The sequence below is a fragment of the Quercus lobata genome, chromosome 2 (assembly GCF_001633185.2).
Source record: "Quercus lobata isolate SW786 chromosome 2, ValleyOak3.0 Primary Assembly, whole genome shotgun sequence".
Taxonomy (NCBI): Eukaryota; Viridiplantae; Streptophyta; class Magnoliopsida; order Fagales; family Fagaceae; genus Quercus; species Quercus lobata.
In genome coordinates, this window is record NC_044905.1 from 73195968 (window position 1) to 73215854 (window position 19887).

Genomic DNA, 19887 nt, shown 5'->3' on the forward strand with positions numbered 1-19887 from the left:
GTTTGAGTTCAAGTTACACCTTGTGTAATTTTAAGCAATGTTACACCACACAATATTTTTTAATTGGATATGAATTTTGACAAATCCACTATTAGATTATGTGAGACCCAAATAATTTATGGGCCAGGCCCATTTACCCGTGGGGAGTCCAAAGGCCCAAGCCGAGGAGGGATATGGTCCAAGCTCAATAATATAAAACACAAGATGGCCTTGGGGTACAGCCGAGGACAGTTCAGTCCTCGGCAGACCCAAAGTCCCACCGGAAAGAGGGGCAAAAACGGTATAGGACTAAGCTTGAAAGAAAATCTAAAATATTCAGGGAAAGCTGTCCTTACTGCCATTCAATACTCTGCACCTGACAGAGCCGTATTCTTCAGCTTTTACAACCACCCCCAACGACTTTGGGTATAGACTGATGGGACAAGTATCAACCTTGGAAAGATTGATCCTATACGTGGACGAAGGACAGTGAATGCAGGCCAGTATAAAAGGAAAAAGGAGTAATCTAGAACAGGGGCTGGGAAAAATGGCCAAAAACCAGAGCCTCCCAGCACGCCTCCAGGAGAAAGACTCCTAAGGCGAAGACGACCTAACCATGTATGCATATCACGTAAAACCCACCGTCTAGCGACCAAGACCTAACCTTTCAAACCCACGCTCTACAAATGATATTGTTTGGGCCTTTTTACGTGCGAACCCAACACTGTTACAGTCCGCCACGAATCGTGTCCTTACAATTGGCGCCGTCTGTGGGGAAGGCTTGTGTGTTGGCATAGGCGGTAAGTCGAGAGAGTTCCTTTGTCATTTCTAACATCTGGTTATAGAGTTTTAGTGTAAAGTTCCGCTAGGGGCTACGCTTCTTGACTAGGGGCTACGCCAGGTGGCGTTAATCGCATGGATAACTCTAGGGGCTTGGCCGAGGAGCTAACTCCCCTAAAGCCAAGGTCCCACGCAAAGAGAAAACTGGGTTTTGGACAGAACCAAGGCATTGCATGATCCTCAGACTCAAGCCTATGGGGAAACCAACTACTTGGATGAGAAAACTGAGTTTTGGACAGAACCAAGGCATTGCATGGTCCTCGGACTCAAGCCTATGGGGAACCCAACTACTTGGATGAGAAAACTGAGTTTTGAACAGAACCAAGGCATTGCATGGTCCTCGGACTCAAGCCTATGGGGAAACCAACTACTTGGATGAGAAAACTGAGTTTTGGACAGAACCAAGGCTTTGCATGGTCCTCGGACTCAAGCCTATGGGGAAACCAACTACTTAAATGAGAAAAAGATTGAGTTTTGTAAGGTTGTCTACTTAATAATAATTCTAAGTTACTCAATCCTCGGCTCAAATATTGTAAAAGGTTAGTGCCAATAGGAGTGTTAAGAAGATGGTGAAACACCCCACTATTCAGTGGCATAGGGGGGCAGTTCATTTTGCGGGTGATATGTTCTCGGATGGTTACTTCCTACACTGCATCGAGCATTGAGCTATCATCTCGGCTAGTTTTGGGGTAAGTATCGTTTTTCACAGGTCGGCATTGTTGTGCCAAACAACTCTATTAAAGTTGTGGTGGTATCTTTTTCTTAGCAAGCATTTTGGCCCTAGGTGTCATTGATTCAAATGCTATATTATTGTGCCGAACAGCACTTGCAAATTCATAATAGCGCCTTTCTCTTTGATAAAGGATTAGGGCCCCAAGTATTGAACTCTAAGGTCGGCGGTATTGCGCCAGGCCGACTCAGTAAGCTCATCATAATGTTCTTTCTTTTCCTGCCTAATGGGAGTTTCACCCCTAAGTATCACTTGTTCAATTCATTATTATTAAGCCGGATTGTTTTTATAAACACAGAGCGAGATCTTTTTATTAACTGGGACTTTGGTCCTAGACGTCAACCACGATTTAAAAATGAAAAGAATTCACAAGATTGTATGTCTATGCATTGCGCTATCATTTCAAAAATATAGAGAAAGAACATGTGAAGTAAGGTGATAACAATTTTTATTAATATAAAGATGTATTACAACGTACAAAGAAGGGCTTAGACAAGCCTATACAAAAAGTAGACTGCCAAAACAATTAAAAAAAAAAAAGCAATACATTAAGTAAACAGTCAGATCTCTTTTTAAACTCGTCTCCGAAATCCTTCCAAACTCTGCCTCAGTAGCGCCCATATCGAGAGAAGGGCCTTCTTCGGAAGAAGATGGAGGAGATGAATGAAGGAAGAAGATGGAGGAGATGAATGAAAAGAAGGAGGAGAAGAAGAGGGAAGAGATGAAAAGAAAGAAAAATGAGCAAAAGAGGGAGAAGGAAAAGCACCAGGATGGATCTTGTGGTGGAAAGAAGAAGAAAAAGAGGTAAAAGGAGGTACCAGTGAACGAAGAGAGAAAGAAGCAGGGGCACTTGGCCTCTGCCTCAGTCCTGACTCCTAACACACTGGTGCCATGTTAGGTATGCTCATGAGAGAGCGGTTGGTACTGATGATGAGTGTCCTCGACTCAGTCACGCCGAAAGTTTGATGTGACGAGTCCCTGCTTCGGATTTTGGCTGAAAGGAAGGTGAGATAGATTTTGAGTCTTCACCATCCCTGCCCTGACCGAGCCATTACGAGCTTTATTGGAATGTGGTGTTTACGGGGGGGGGTATGGTTCCTTCATTACTCGTTGTTATGGTGAACGTATTATGATTTAGTGTATAACTAGTGGGTAAAGTAAACGCTAAGGGAGGCTAAGGATTTCAAATCTCAGAAGGGTAAAAAGGATCTCTGTACGGAAGGTATTAAATTTGTCCAGGTTTCCAGAAGAACCTGTAAACAAAGATGTATCCGTTCCACTTCCCCACCTCTTCAAAAAAACCGTCGAATTTAAATAGTCTCGTAAATAGAAGTCATTAAAAACGCGTTTTGGATAACCAAACGGCGAAAACACGTCAGGAATAAGATCAAAAGAATGTCTCGTAGTTCGGTACATTTCCTGGGCAGATGGAGAACCGCCAGCATTAGTAAAAGGTCAAATTAAATGAGCCATAATAAAGGCTCGGTATTACCAAAACCCCCCTTTCCAACCAGGAGGTTGGACAGCAGGGTTTTGAGGGGCTATTGTGGGGCCCAAATAATTTATGGGCCAGGCCCATTTACCCGTGGGGAGTCCAAAGGCCCAAGCCGAGGAGGGATATGGTCCAAGCTCGATAATATAAAACACAAGATGGCCTTGGGGTACAGCCGAGGACAGTTCAGTTCTCGGCAGACCCAAAGTCCCACCGGAAAAAGGAGCAAAAACGGTATAGGACTAAGCTTGAAAGAAAATCTAAAATATCCAAGGAAAGCTGTCCTTACTGCCATTCAATACTCTGCACCTGACAGAGCTGTATTCTTCAGCTTTTACAACCACTCCCAACGACTTTGGGTATGGGCTGATGGGACAAGTATCAGCCTTGGAAAGGTTGACCCTATACGTGGACGAAGGACAGTGAACGCAGGCCAGTATAAAAGGAAAAATGAGTAATCTAGAACAAGGGCTGGGAAAAATGGCCAAAAACCAGAACCTCCCAACCCGCCTCCAGGAGAAAGACTCCTAAGGCGAAGACGACCTAACCATGTATGCATATCACGTAAAACCCACCGTCTAGCGACCAAGACCTAACCTTTCAAACCCACGCTCTACAAATGATATTGTTTGGGCCTTTTTACGTACGAACCCAACACTGTTACGGTCCGCCACGAATCGTGTCCTTACAGATTACATTATCTTTCTATATTCTCCATACTTGCAAAATTTCAAGGTGATCAAAGATTAATAGTCATGTCATCAATCAATTGTTTAAATTTAAATTTTTGTAATTTAAAATAATGCATAAAAAAAGGTTTATGAATCGAATGGTAAACAACATCCAATTGACATGAAAATTGGCATGCATGTTAAGAACATATAGAACATGTGATTCAATGATAAGATTTTCAAAATATGAAATTTATAACAAGTTATTGGGTGGTGTATTATAACTCTAAGCAATATTACACAACTCAATAACTTATCATCTTCCTAAATTTTTTTTCTTTATGAATATTATAAACTCTAATTAGTATATAAAAATGTCTAGTTTTCTATAGATATGTGCGAAAAATAATTCAGCATCTCTCATTAAATTTATGCTTGATGATGATTTTTTATAAAATAAAAATCATAAAATCATCCATTATCATATGCTAAGGAAGTTTTCATCAATTTTAATTTAATATTTTTAAATTTCCCATATTCAAAATACTAACAAACAAAATCACCTGCATTTTAAGATAAGTTTTAAAAATCTCTCTTATTCTTCTAGCCATATTATGTGCAACATTATATCTGTTCCATTTAATTATTCCTTTTAAGTACTACAACGAATTTTGAAGTTTGAACTCGTTTAATTTAGAAGTCTCAATCAAATGTAGACAAATAATTGAAAATTTTATATATATATATATATATATATATATATATATATTACAATTCTTTATGTTACAGATCCATAGCTTGAACTCATTACTCGTACTGGTTTCAAACGATGCACTAGTACATAGTTTGAAACCAGTTCTTTTTTATTTAAAAAAAAGTAGACAATGTTTGTTTTTTAAAAAAATTAAAAATGGAGACCAACTAGGCCAGTTTGTAGTGTCAAAGCTCAAAATTTTAAAAGATTTAAAATATATATATATATATATATATATATATAAAATAAGAAAATACTCAAAATTATGGGGAACTAAGCTGATCCATAATGAGGCATATCATGCTTCAATTTATTATTTTACCTCTCACAATGTATGAATCCCAAACATGGTGTGAAAGAGAGTGCATATAATGTGTGCATGAGATAATTGTGCAAGAGGTCTTTTTTTTTTTTTTTTTTCCCTATTTTTGATAGATAATCATATGCAAGAAATACGTGTAAACGGAAGTTCTCATCAATACATACATAAAAGAATGAAAAGACCTTGTTATCTTCCTAAACTCAATTAAATTTTTTTTTTTTATGAATATCCTAAACTCTGATTAGTATATAAAAATGTCTAGTTTTCTATGATATGTGCAAAAAAATCCAAATAAATAAATATCTCCCATTAAAGTTATGCTCGATGATGATTTTTTATAAAATAAAATTCTTCCATCATCATGTGCAAATTAAGTTTTCATCAATTTTAATTTAATTTTTTAAAATTTCCCAATTTTAAAATTCTAACAAACAAAATCACCATTATTTAAAGTTAGTGTTTTAAAAAATCTCCCTTCTACTTCTATTGGTATTATATAACATTATATCTCTCATATTTAATTATTCCTTTAGGCTCTGTTTGGGAGTTCATAAACAAATGGAATGGAATGATCATAAGGGAATGGGAAAAAAATGGAATGGAATGAAATGTATTTAAGTAAAGGAAATGAATAGAATTAAAGGGCATAGAATTAAGTAACCTTGATTAGATGTCTTAAAATAAATGAATGGAAAGGAATGAAAATGAATGGAATGTAAATAATCTTGTTTGGGAGTAATATGGAGGGAATGGAATGGAATCATTTTATAACAATATTACTATTAGACCCCCTATTTTAAAATAAAGAGTTGAATATATAGAGGTATTTTGGGAGTTTTAGTAAAAAAATCATTAAATATAATTTCATTCCCTCTCATTCCTCCCAATTTCGAGGGGAATGAAAATTTGAGATTTTAAGGGAATAGAAAGGAATGAGTGTTCCCCCTACCCATTTCATTCCCTTCCACTTAAACTCCTAAACAAGGGAATGAGTTTTTCATTCCCTCCATTAAAACTCCCAAACAAGGGAAGGGAAGAATATTATAAAATTATTCTTTTCATTCCTTTCCATTCCATTCTATTCCCTCCTCCCAAACGAAGCCTTAAACACTACAAAGAATTTAGCAGTTTCAGTCTCAATCAAAGGTTGACAAACAATTAAAAAAGAACTATATATATATATATATATAATAAAATTTATTATGTTACACATCCATAAATGAACTCATTGCTCATAAACAAATAGACAAGAAGCATATCATTCAGAACCAATTTCTCTTTCCTTAGATTTTAATTCGTAAAAATATATATATATATATATATATAGTTTTTTTTTTTTTTTTTTTTTTTTTTTTTTTTTAAGGGATGCCAGTTCATAGGGTAAAAGCTCAAAACTTTTAAAAAATATATATATAATAAAAAATTTATTCAAAATTATGGGGAACACCCCATCTTAAGATGAGTTATCTCATTTTTTAGGATTTATCATCTAACCTCTCATAACGTATGCAACCTACATACGGTGTGAAAAATGATGTATCTAATGTATGCGTGAGATATTTATGCCCATATGCCAAATTTGTCTTTTTATTTTTTCTTTCTTTGATAGGTAACGATGTGCCATAGAGTTTTGTAATCATCTAAAGTAAGTGATGCCATTGACTATTGTCTCCTAGTGAAGACATGATTTGCCTTCTGAAGCTTTTCTAACCTTTCTTACCTTTTTAACCCTTCAACAATCTTTGACCTCTCATAACATATGCATCCCATGCACAGTGTAAAAAATGGTGCATATAATGTATGCTTGAGATAATTATGCATGATATGCCATAGAGGTCTTTTTCTTTTTCTTTTTGTGATTAGTCAATATATGCCATAGAGTTTGTAATCATCTAAACTAAGTGATACTACTATCTCCTATTGAAAACATGATTTGCCTTCTAATGCTTTTGTAACCTTTCTTAAGGTCCCTTTCTTATCGTTTTAACCCATCAACAACCTCTGACCTCTTATAACGTATGCAACCCGCATGCGGTGTGAAAAATGGTGTATATACTGTATGCGTGAGACATCTATGCACCATATGCCAAATAGGTCTTTTTCTTTTTCTTTTTTTGATAGGTAATGATGTGTCATAGAGTTTTGTAATCATCTAAAGTAAGTGACGCCCTAGTGAAGACATGATGTATGCTTGAGATATATAATTATGCACGATATGCGATAGAGGTCTTTTTCTTTTTCTTTTTGTGACAGGTCACCATATGTCATAGAGTTTTGTAATTATCTAAAGTAAGTGACACTACTATCTCCTAGTGAAGACGTTATTTTCCTTCTAATACTTTTCTAACATTTCTTAAGGTTCGTTTCTTACCATTTTAACCTGTCAACAACCTCTAACCTCTCATAATATTTGCAGCCCACACGTGATGTGAGAAAGGTTGTATATAATGTATGCATGAGATAATTATGCACGATACGCCATAGAGGCCTTTTTCTTCTTTTCTTTTTTTTGATAGGTAACAATATGCCATGCATAGAGTTGTAATCATCTAAAGGAAGTGACACTATTGTTTCCTAGTGAAGGCATGATTTTCCTTCTAATATTTTTCTGACCTTTCTTCTTCCTTTCTTACCTTTTTAACCCTTATATGTTGATTAATGAGCTCACTCAGTTGTATTGGACAAAGTACAAAGTTCTGGTGGTTGTGGATCAAATACCACCTGGGTTTAACCCTACTTTTCTAATTGAACTGGCCCGATTGCGTGGATTTTGTTGACACCCCCATATTTGTTGTCAATTAAATCAAGCATCTGAGTTTTTTAATAGATAATGTGTGACTTGAAAAATACAGTTGGATGAGTAATGCAGCTGATTTACCCCTTTAATGTTTATCAATTTCTTATTACAAAATTTTAAGGACCTAAAATGTTGGGAAATAGAAATGTTAGCACAAGAACGAGAAAGAATTGGATCTTTTGATAATTAGGTAAAAATCAGAAGCAACACTGGTTGTTTCCTTTCGTACTTCTTATTAATTAACACCAACTCCCAAGTTAACTATGTCGTCTTGCTAGTTTAGTTATTTATTAAGGTTCCAAATACCAAATGAATCCATGGTAGGAATTTTATAGCACTTCCATGTTTTTGGTGAAGGCATCTATTTCTTTAAACAAAGAGATGAGAAAGAGTTACCCTCAAGGACAAAAGTGGCCAGCTCTTAAGGGGTCAAGGAATCCTTTAAAACTTTTATTTTCATAGACTCTTTTGGCTTACATAAAAATAAAAATAAAAAACCCAATAAGAGATGACTTTGGCTGCAAAAAAATTTGAAAAACAGAAGGCATAAAAGCAATTTTGTCAACAAGTTTGCCCCACGTCTGGTTCTTTCCTGTGATGTTTCTCAAAGACCTGACCTTTTCCATTGTCTCAACAAGAGAGCTGGCCAATTTATAATTACAACCTTCCATGTTATTTTAGTGATCAACTCAAAATGCTTTCCATCCAATCATTTATCTCCCCCCATGAACAACATCCTCCTCTTTTTAAATGTCTGAATGACCTGGCAGCATCTTTGCCTGGACTATAAGCTCCTTTTTAAGCAACACTTTTATTGCTGACTCGCAAAGGTTCGAGGGTGTTCCTAACTTTTTTTTTCTTGGTAAGTAAAGCTTGTAAAATGGGGAGGCAACCTTGTTGTGATAAGGTTGGATTGAAGAGAGGTCCATGGACAATTGAAGAAGATCACAAGCTCATGAACTTCATCCTCAACAATGGTATCCATTGCTGGCGAATGGTTCCGAAGCTTGCAGGTATCCTTGGAATTATGACACCTCTCTTATAGTCTTCCCTCTCCTCTCACTCTCAAACCTTTAGTTTATTTGTGTTTATTGTTTTATTAACACAATGCAATATGTACGGTAATGAAGGTTTACTCAGATGTGGGAAAAGTTGCAGATTAAGATGGATTAATTATCTAAGGCCTGATCTTAAGAGAGGTGGTTTTACAGAAACGGAAGAGAACCAAATAATTCAACTCCATTCACGTCTTGGTAACAGGTATAACATGCCTTTCTTTTTTTGCTTTCGTTCAAAACAAGATTGCCAGATATATAGTAGCGTTGTTAAGGCTAAAATGTGATGGTCAAATATCAATTTGAAAGCGATGTTATAGGATGCTGAGTTGCTATAAGCTGGTTAATTCTTCTCCTAACACAATCAACAACTTTTGCAGGTGGTCTAAGATTGCTGCACACTTTCCTGGACGCACAGACAATGAAATCAAGAACCACTGGAATACGCGAATTAAGAAGAGGTTAAAGCTCCTTGGCTTAGACCCTGTGACACACAAGCCTCTTGAGCAAAATGAAAATAGTGGTGATGATAAAGATGAGATAACATTAGAGTCAAATTCATCAAAGGGACAAGAGGAAAGACAGCCGGAGGTTAAGTCCATAGACGAGGACAATGATGCCAAGCAAGATTTTGTATCAACAGAGGAGATAAGCAATGAGGTTGAATTAACCTTGGATGAAACAAATGATCTTTTAAACAATTATGATATCTGGTGTGGAAGTTTGGATTTGGGATCATGGATGAACCAAGAAACCAACACCAATACATCCTACAGTTCTACTTCATTTTCTCTGGAAAACTCAAGTAACCCTTCCATGGGTGAATCCCCCTCTCTACAATGGGTTGAAAGTGTGGATTCCATGCTTTCATGGGATGGCTTTAATCATCTGGAACAAGACCTTTTTTTCTTGGAAAATAGCCAATGAACATACTCTCATCTGTCTCCCAAGTTTCTTTGGTTTCTTTTTGAATGAAAAGTGTCTTTTAGTTTAATTAACACTGGAGCAATAAATTTGTTTAAAAAGTTGGTGTGAAAACGATTGTGATTGACAAGAAACTCCCTAGTCCTTCCCATTTCTTCCTTGGCCTTCTTGTTGTGTTCAATACTTGGAACTAATTATAATTTATTATGATGGTGTCATTTTCATCCATATTTGATCATTGTAATTTCTTGCTTTAACTGTTGGGATTGGTCAGCTCGTCTACACCAAAACCAGTGGGGCTTAAAGCCCTGATCAATGACCCCTCGTGTTGATGGAGTAGCTCTTTTTTTGTTTCCTTTGTAATTGTAAAATTTTCCCCTGGTCTCATACATCATTATGAAGTGTCCAAGGTTACTTCTTGATATTCTTCATATGTGCAGTCCTTTTATTCTCCTTTTAAATATGACATCATAATAAGGACAGCCAAAGGAAACCATAAATTGCTAGATGACCATGAGTGTCTGCCAAGCTCAAGCTTCTTTTAATCATTCTAGGATATATTATTTAAGCTTTCTGATTTTTATTGAGCTTTGTGTTGGGACTGATTGCAATAAAATATATGGAACTGTTAAAGCTTTTTTGAAATTTTATATTCATTTGGACCAGGGTTATTGGAGGTAGGTCGTGCTAAGCACTGAAAATGAAGTGGAACCTTATTAGCACTTGTTTATTTAGTGCATGCACCTGTAGATAAATATATAGGGCAAAGAATCCGACATGGAATCCCATATATGATCTCCTCCTACCAAATTTTGTGTCTCATTCCGGAACTACCGAAGGCATGGTCTCCTAAAACCAATCTTTGAGACTAAACTAGGGCCAGTTCATTGATTTTGTGGTTGAGATGGCCATTAAGCCCAACTCATTAGAAAATGGTTCAAGAAATTAAGTAAATAGGGTTATTTGTAGCTTAAACTATACCTTAAAATAAATAAATAAAGGTCGTAATCAATGCACAAAACTCTCACTTTTACAGAGTCTGTAGAAAGTTACGGTAAACAGTCTTATCCTAATTTACTTGTCTCTAATTTATTGGAAAGACTGATTTCTAGAGTTAAACCGTGGTTTATCGTTTTTTTTAGTAAAAGATATTTGCCATCACGTCAAGTCTTGACCTCTATAAAGTCATTAATTTGTAATGTCCAGCCTAATGCAATATTGATTTGCATTATGCATCTCAACATTCAAAATAGTGTAAAATTAGAAAAGTGGGATGGGATGGCCATTACAAATTAACATATACTATGTTAAGTTTGACAAATTAGTGCATCCTACTATGTGACTTGCACGTTAATTTGATAATCTTGACACTAATTTGAACGTTGAAAGACTTCATAAATTAAAGTATTGAATGAAAAAATTTATAGTTTAGAATAGATATTACAAAAGACTTCATAATTTAAGGCAAAAAACTGAAATTGATTCAAATAAATAAATAACTAAAGAGAAGGGGCAAGCAATCAAAAACAGGTTAAATTCCAGCATGTTCGATGGACTGTCCTCCACATTAGCTGAGAAAATCGCACCCCAACTAATAAACACCAACTTGGTGATTAGAGTAATTTTTATTAGATGGTCCAAGCAGGTGCATTGCGTCATCGCACTCCTCACTATCGTTAATATCAAAACCATCATCATCATTGCTTAGTAGTATTAAATTCATAAGAATAATTGTGTATACTTTGAGGTCATTTAATATAAGAGAAATTGATGTTAAATAATTAATGCTCATTAGTCATTATTTTCAAATATATCATCATTATTGCTTAGTAGTATAAAATTCATAAAGATACTTAGCAATATTAAAATTCATAAGGATAATGATAGATACCTGGAGGTCGTTTTATATTATTTGATGTTAACTAATGCTCATTACTTTCAAGCAAGTTGTGTCCTATTTTGTCCATTGCTATTTCAGTATTAGTTTGATAGAATGCATAAACTAGAAAGATAATGACTGAGAATATGAAGTTAGTTATGATGAGAGAGGATCAAGGTTATAGGTGGGAGGAAAAAACAAGACTTATTTATGGTCATCTTTTATGTTATCTTCCTTTACTAAAATGATGCCTCCCCGAAAGAAAGTTATCTTAAAAGACATGAGACCTCATATATTAGGTGGCGGAAAAAAAAGACTTATTTATGGAGTCATCTTTTATGTCTAAGTTATGTTTTCGTTTACTAAAATGATGCCTCCCCTAAAAAAGAGTGATCTTAAATTACACTCATAAGATCTCTTTCTCAAAGTATGCGTGGGTCCCTTACTCGAGAAATTGGTCTCATCAAACAGTCTCATAAGATAACCTCTCGTTCTTCTCCAAAAATAAATAAATAAATAAGATAACCTCTCGTGTATCTCCTCCCCTAGGGCAGGAATTTGAAGCACCTAGACGGAAAAGCAAATTTTGATGCAGAAGTTACCCACTTCTGCCGAAGATCATCCAGGGTCCATGACAAAACTGAAAAACGTTGGAACCCAAAAAAGATGGCCATACTTGTGCCAAGTGATGATTCTTTGTCATAACTAGAGGCCTCAGACCAAGACAATGAATGTGTTGGTGGCATCCCTCCAGCATCTTTACAGAAAATGGGAGAGGATCATCCTCAGTCAATGATTCTTCCTGTTATACATTTCTACCCTTGTTAAAAACAAAAAGCATAAGCTTTCTGAGATTGTGCAAGGCTAATAGCAGAAAAATTCCAAGCCATGGCAACCCTTTTTACCAATAGGTAGCAGGAAAGTAGCTCTTATAAAGTGAATTTAGCTATTTAAAATGCATTCACGCATATCCTTCTAAGCAGAAGTAACACAAACAGCTTTATACAAGGAGGGGATCAAAGAAATCTTTATCAAGTTAATCAAATTACCCGACAGTTGCATTGTTACAAATCTTGCTTCTCTACATGCAGACTACTCAAAATTCAAAAATGCAGATAATGTAACTAGAAATATCAATTGATTTTTAAATTGTAACGATACAATACATCTCCTCTCACTCTCTCTCTCTCTCACAGAAACCAATAGAAAAAGAATCAGGTATCATGGTTAATGGAAAAATTACCAACTACGAGGGCTTTTTCTTTTGCACACTTTTTGAGATGCGCTTCAGCTGTACCGTTTTCCCTTTCATTCCCCTGCAAAGTTAAATAACAAACATTGTGAATCCATTTGAAAAGCTGCCATAAATAGGGAAACAAAGAAAATAGAGAGTAAATACCTCCGGTGCATATAAATGAAGATGTAGAAAAGCAGCAACAGCATCAAAGTCAAAATGGAAACAATAAGGTAGAACACATTTCTAGTCTTCTGCACATATGAAGCAGCATGGATATAAATAAATAAGAAAGAACCAACAAAACTTCCCAAGTTTTAAATTTAAGGATAGCTTATATACAGTTTAGCTGGAATCAGCCTCCTAAAAAATAAAAAAGGGGTAAGGGCGTAAGGCTGCTAAACAATCACCTCCCAAACTCCGCAAAAGTGGGAACAATGTGCATTGGGTACAACCTTTTTTTCTATACACAGTTTAGGTTTATCAAATGTAAAAAATGTGTAGGATTCCAAATGTAGCATGAGCATGCTTGAAGCTAACTGCAGTCTGATTGTAAGGGGTGTGTATCACAGAGAGCTCCCTTTAGGTAGATGAATTAATCTGATTTACTTCAATCATCTGGTTTTGATTTTTTTTTTTTTTTTTTTTTTTTTTTTTTTTTTTTTGCCAGAGTTTCCTAAAATCTAAAATCCGTAGTGGCAGAGGAGTGTAGAAAAAAAGAACGATATCCATTTTCCTTCTATCAGACTTTAAAGATCAATTACAAAATGTAGAGCTATATGGTTTGGTACTTGTTTGCATGCTTGGAAAGTATAATTGATCATAAAACAAAGCACATGTGATGGTGAACTTTACCCTGTGCCCCCTAGAGAAGGGTTTCTGACCACCTTTACAAGTGTGGGCATCACAGAATTGCCGTAGGAAGAATTCTGTCATAATTGGATAACATCAAAATGCAATATCACTATCTGGTAGGACTATATATGAGATCATAAAGTTGCTATTATGACAAAGTCACAATTACCATGAAGGCGGCTTGCTGAAGGACCCTCATTGACTGGAAAACAACTGTCAGCTAGGCTCTGCACAGAATAGTTAAAATATGAATACAAGGAATGCTAGAATCAACAATTTATAAGATATCAATCATAGGCCACCTCACACAGATGTTGATTCCTTGAAGCAGCAGCAGGATTGCACTTAGTTTTGCGAGGAGTGGAGTCCATCACAAGGTCACAATGCAATGCACCACATACATCTGCCAAGCACCTGCTGTGACTCTGGATTCAGCACAAGTATCCCATGGTTCAATTACCAATGTACCATTTAAACTTAAGACAATGGAAGGACTATGTTTGCCAAAGTCCCGGAAGAATTTTGATTACCAAGCAAATAAGAAGAAATGCAATCTAAACGTGAAACCATGAACCAAAGATGTGGGATATTAAATCAAATAGACAGGCCAAAGACATCAACAGAAGAGAGAATGGTAGGTGAAAAAAGATGCAGCTCCATAGAAGTGTTTAGTTATTAAGACATTAAAAATGAGATGACAATGATTGTAAAGTGAAATTTGAGGCACAAACAAAAATGAAGAATTATCAAGATAACCCAAAAGTACTAGGTTAAAATAAAACAGATATAAACTTTGGCCAATGAAAATTGGAGTCTCTATATTTTGTGTGTCATACTTGTGATGATGGTAGTATAGTCTGTTCATAAAAAATACCCTGCATTTATTATGTTTTCTTTGTCATGCAATTGTCTAAAATAGATCACTGATCTAATAGTTGTCTTGTTTAAGGAATGTCAATGAATATAGGCCTTTTAGAGAGAACATTCAAAATGACTTTTAGGTTAAAAGCTTTGCATAGGCATGCAAGTTAATCTCTCTTTCTTTTTTTGGTTTTCTTTGGGTCCTAGGGATCACTTTTATGAATAGTCTTCTACAATCAAAATCATATATACACCTCCTGCTACAAAAATTTAAGTAAAATTCACCTGTAGGACGCTACAAGGCTTATAATGTGTACCAGAAATTCCTGCTTTTTGCGGTTTGCATTTCACTGGATTGTCCAACAAATGAATTAAAAAAACATAGATCAAGTCCCCTTATCACAACCACTCCTACGTCATGTAAATGTTTTAAAATGAGGTACCCATGTCAAGCACACCATGTTATACAGAAACTTCATATTACCTTGAGATGATTGATTGGAAAAATCTAAAACATCACAAAATCGGCCATGTTCCTCATCCTAAATTCCATGGATTGACAAATCCAACACCTCCACAAATTCATCTAATACATACTGTAGGTTATGCCATAGAAGAGTATGAGAGGTATCATTTCTCTTACCAGAGAGACCAAGTATAACTAACATCATCATCAGAATCACTATGAATAATCTCAACTACTAGGGTCAGTATTACAATTCCTAAGCCTCTTAATCTTATTTTTCCAATGCAAGAAAATGAAGACCCCCAAAATAACCAAATGGGACATTACCTGTATGATTTGTAATTTACAACCCAACTAAACAAAAAATAGATCAATTACCATCAATTCTAGGAAAAATAGCTCCACATACATACCACATTCAGCAAATCATAATGTCTATTGTCAAAATGCTGATCGAGGTGTTTCTCTTCATAAAACCTTTTTCTACAGTATCCACATTTCCATTCATTTACATCTACACGGATCTTGTGTTGTTCCTGATCTCTGTAAAGGTCATTGTCTGAGTGAAGCCTACACCTTCTTGACATTTGATATTGTTCTTTCTCCACAAAGGGCATTAGATACTGCACCCATCACAAGATAATGTTATCAAATTATGTACCACGGATACTGTCTTTTAGAAATTTTAATCAGAATCTTCTGATACCTCCTCAATTATCTTCTGTGCAGCCCTACTCCTTTCTCTTGAACAATGTACCTCATGAGCAGCATTCCCCTGCTCCAGCTTTAGAGTTCTGAACATCAAACTTAAATATTACTTATAAACATTGACAAATTGACCAAGGCAGATAACATATGCCACCAAAACACAATCATTTAATACTTTTTTGCAGTTATAAAATTTAGGGTGTTATTAATGCCACATTTTTCAAGTGGCATTCACAATTTAGGTTCCCCTTAATTAAAGAACCTGTGTCAGGAAAATAGGTAACACTAAGACAGAGACACCAAAAATTGCTAGCCTAATCCAATTTTTCAAATCCAACAATCTAAACCACTAACCTTGCAGTTTCAGATTCTTTATAACCCTGGGGAAGCAAACAATAATGGACGGCGTCAGTAATATTGCAGTATAAAAGGCACATTCATTACACCAAGAAAAATGATAATGTTGTTCTAAAATATTGCAGAAGAGGTTCAAGAAAGAACCAAAAAATAAAAAAAAAGGCTAAATACAAATTACACTTTTTATGCTAGAGTGAATTGTCAATTTCATCCCTAAAGTTTATTTTTTATCATTTTAGTGCTTTAACTTTAACATTCCTGTCAAGTTGGTCCTTCAGTCCATTGACGCTTATAAAATTGACACTATTCACATATGTGATGTGACATCATTTTACTGGTCTTAACAGTAATTTTCTAGACGGTAATGGATGGAATGACCAATTTGACAGAAATATTAAAGTTTAGGACTAAGTAACAAAAACTAAACTTTAGGGATGATAAAATAATGGCAATTCATTCAAACTTAAATGGTGTAACTTGGATCTTAGCCCCTCCAAAAAATTATTTGTTTTATAAACACAATCCATCTAAAAGCACAACTTCTGATACAGAACTAAATCAATAAACAAGTAAAATTGAGCTACAATTGAGATTATCCAACCTAAAGAAAATTTAAAAAAGGGCCACTGGAGAATATCAGTTTACTCCATAGAAAAAAAAACCAAATCAATTCATAAGTAAACATAAATTCATAAAAAAAATTTCAGTGTAGATTTAGCTAAGAGCAAGACATTTACTTCAATGTAGTACGCTCTGCACTAACTTGAGTAGAACACGTGTTCATGAATTCTATCCAGTGTCCAAACCCACAGTGACTTTATTTTCATCCCCCTATAATCTAGATCAAAATATTTTGCACACACAAAACATTACATTTTGGAACTTATCTTGAATGTTGGTATACAAAACAAACATGGGTTTTTGTTATAAAAACAGTAAATTTAACAAAGAAGTAACTAACCCAAGGTTTACATGGAACCCACTACAATATCGAATTGAAGGGGTTTTTGAGATTTCTCATAGAAAGATTGATATGGGTTTTGCATATACATATACATATACATATACATATAAATATCAGAAAAGATACCTGAATAATCTGCAGAGAAAGCAAGAGGCAAAAGCAAAGCGAGACCCATTTGGAATTGGAGAACCTCATTTCTGAATTCTTGAGTTTCCTTGCCTCAAAGAAGAGAAGACTATTAATAGTATACTGCCACGCCTCTGCTAAGGCAAATGAGAAGTTGCCACATGGGATCTCTCGGCCTCTTTGACTTGCCATTTGACATTTGACTTTTCTTGACGTGGCTAAATTATACCACTTTTTATATATATATATATATATATATATTTTTTTTTTTAAATCTAAAACTAGCCCATATGAATATGATAATCAATTAAATATTAGATTTTCAAAATAAACAAAAACAATAAATTAAGCCTCAACCCTCTAAGATTTTGTAAGGTTTAATTTTTTTTTTTTCCTCTTATTGTAAGGGAGGAGGAGACTTGATATTTCTATTGAACCACAAATCTAATGATAATCCTTGAAACAAAGACTTACTAAGGTCACCTACCAAACCATTAATATGTTGCCTATGAAGAGTCAAAGTTGCTTATTAAACCTCCTTTTTTTTTGGTTGCCTATGAAGAGTCATGGGCTAAACCTTGCAATTAAGCATCAATGTCATTGAGGTGCTCATGGGTTAAAGTTTTAAATTATATTTAAACCCCATAACTTAAGGGTGGTTTCAAAGAATAATGTACACTTTCAAAATATTCAAATTAAACCTTACACTTTAAAAATCATTTCAATTCAAACCAGAGGCCAATTATATGTGATGTTGTTAGTAGAAAATGTTCAAACAAAATGATGCCATTTGCCTTGGAGTAAAATAATGTCCATATATATTAGACACATGTATAGAAACAAATAACCACATAACATCATTCTATTTAAGTATTTTGTGTTAACGTCACCATAATGGGCGTGGTTTGAATTGAATTACTTTTTAAAGTGTAAGGTTCGTCTTGAAACTTTAGAAAGTTCGAAGTTTAATTTAAATCCAATAAATGAATGAAAATAAACTCTCCCAAATACAGGGGGAGCTAAGAATTTTTGTTGGGGGGTCAAATTGTAATACTAATATATTTATCAAGACAACCCCACACACACATTTATATACACACACATGTTTTTTTATTATATACACACTTTTATTTGATAAGTTATATATATATATATATATAGATATACTGATATACATACCCAAAAAAAAAAAAAAAAAGTTTAGTAATTTTAATCAAAATTGTGTTTGATGACAATCTTTCATAAAATAAAATTCATTTTTACCATTTTCATAGTGATATTTTTAAAAATTTTCATTTTCAATACAAATTATCAAATTTTATACTAAAATAAGTAAAAAATATTTCAATTGAACTAATAAAATTTTCAAAAACATGAATATCCAAAACTTTGAAGAATAAGTTAGGCTCCAAACATATTTGAAATTATTTTGCTCTAAGCTATTATGTTGCAACTCAAGAGACATTTCATGTGTAGTTTTAGTGGCAATATCTTTTTAAGGAGCCAATGACTTGTTAATAGCCACATTACGGGTTGAAAAAAGATAAATCCAAACATATTTGTTGCCAAACTTTATCAAATATTTAACATATATAAGAGAACATTTTACAATAAAAAATAAAATTGCAAAAAATAAAGTTGTCTCTATAACTATTAGACCAATTTTTTTTAAGAGTATTATTGGACTAATTCAAATAATTAAAATAATTATTTATATATATTAAAGGAAATTTTAAAATTTTGGGGGGTCATGGTCTCCACCCTTGTACATAGCTCCACCCCTGCCCAAACATTCATACTAATACCACAATTTTTTTAACAATTGGTTTAGAATTCTCTACCGTTATAAGTTATGAGCGATGGTCCATTAATAATTAACTATATGAGACTCGTCGAGAATCATTCATAACTTGCTGTCTCACAGAGTGAAAAGTTTGTAAAAACTGTGTATATAGATCTCTTATTTATTTGTGTCCTTTGTTCATAGAATTAAGGCTAAATTATATAATATCCCCACTTTTTCCCACTAGTTTACAAAAAATTCTGCAAACAAATGAAACTGGTCTGTCCACCTGTTGGTGATGACTGATGACAGAGGATGATGCATAGAAAGGGCATTGTAACTGTAATCTCCCATGACCGAAAGGTGGTAAGTGGTAACCAATATCATATAATTTGGTATTTTGAGGTCATGAGGTACATAACATGTAGCTCAGTAGCTCACCGTATGAAAAAAGGAGTGCGGAATTCCAGCCAAAACAGAACAACAATGAAACGTGGGCGGCAGGATTCGAACCTGCGCGGGCAAAGCCCACATGATTTCTAGTCATGCCCGATAACCACTCCGGCACGCCCACCACATGCTATGTTAGAATTTAAAATAAGTTATGGTCTAAACATTACAGTTTATGTCCAGGCTCCAAAAAACTTCAAACTTTTAAATTTGGGGTGGTGAGAATTCCAAATATAGGAACTCTAAAAGATGGAAATGCTTCATCTCCTTCAATGTATTTGGCCCATTTCTTGTCTCCCTTTTTTTTTTCTTCATAAAATGATTGTCATGTCCTGACAAACCCAATAACCATTAACTGGTTGAGAATAGCTAGCCATGCTCTTTAATAATATAAAGGGCCAATTTTTAAATCCTGAAACCAAAATGAAGTGCTAAGAAAGAAGGTAAGCACTCTTTACTCTTTAGACAAGAAATAAATACTTAGCAGTTAGCAGTAGAACTAGATAAAAGGTTTACCGACCTCCTTAAAGCTATGATAGGAAGAATTCAGTCTAACCTTGTTAATGGAATGGTTTGGTTTAACATCCAGCCAAATAACTTTATTTCAATTAATAATCCAAAATTTTGTTCTGCATACTAA

The 19887-nt window shown here is 34.7% G+C and overlaps 2 protein-coding genes and 1 non-coding gene across 4 annotated transcripts; 1 reads left to right on the forward strand and 2 right to left on the reverse strand.

The window, feature by feature from the left end:
- The first annotated feature begins 8321 nt into the window (after positions 1-8321).
- On the forward strand, positions 8322-9635 carry LOC115956731 (myb-related protein 315). Its single transcript, XM_031075035.1, has 3 exons — positions 8322-8598; positions 8716-8845; positions 9021-9635. The coding sequence occupies exons 1-3, from the start codon at positions 8466-8468 to the stop codon at positions 9565-9567; spliced, it is 810 nt and encodes a 269-aa protein (XP_030930895.1). The 5' UTR covers positions 8322-8465; the 3' UTR covers positions 9568-9635.
- Positions 9636-12455: 2820 nt separating this feature from the next.
- Positions 12456-17116, reverse strand: LOC115976521. 2 transcript variants are annotated; one of them, XM_031097837.1, is made up of 9 exons: positions 17015-17115; positions 15922-15947; positions 15566-15653; positions 15273-15482; positions 13835-13957; positions 13702-13759; positions 13533-13606; positions 12843-12931; positions 12456-12759 (listed from the first exon to the last, which is right to left on the reverse strand). In XM_031097837.1, exons 1-9 carry the CDS (start codon positions 17081-17083, stop codon positions 12690-12692), a joined length of 807 nt encoding a protein of 268 aa, XP_030953697.1. In that variant the 5' UTR covers positions 17084-17115; the 3' UTR covers positions 12456-12689. The 2 variants fall into 2 exon arrangements, with proteins under 2 accessions (XP_030953697.1, XP_030953698.1); XM_031097838.1 differs by lacking the exon at positions 12843-12931 and having other exon boundaries at positions 17015-17116.
- A 2173-nt stretch (positions 17117-19289) lies between these two features.
- On the reverse strand, positions 19290-19371 carry TRNAS-AGA. Its single transcript has one exon. It is a non-coding gene; the product is annotated as a tRNA-Ser (tRNA).
- Positions 19372-19887: the final 516 nt, after the last annotated feature.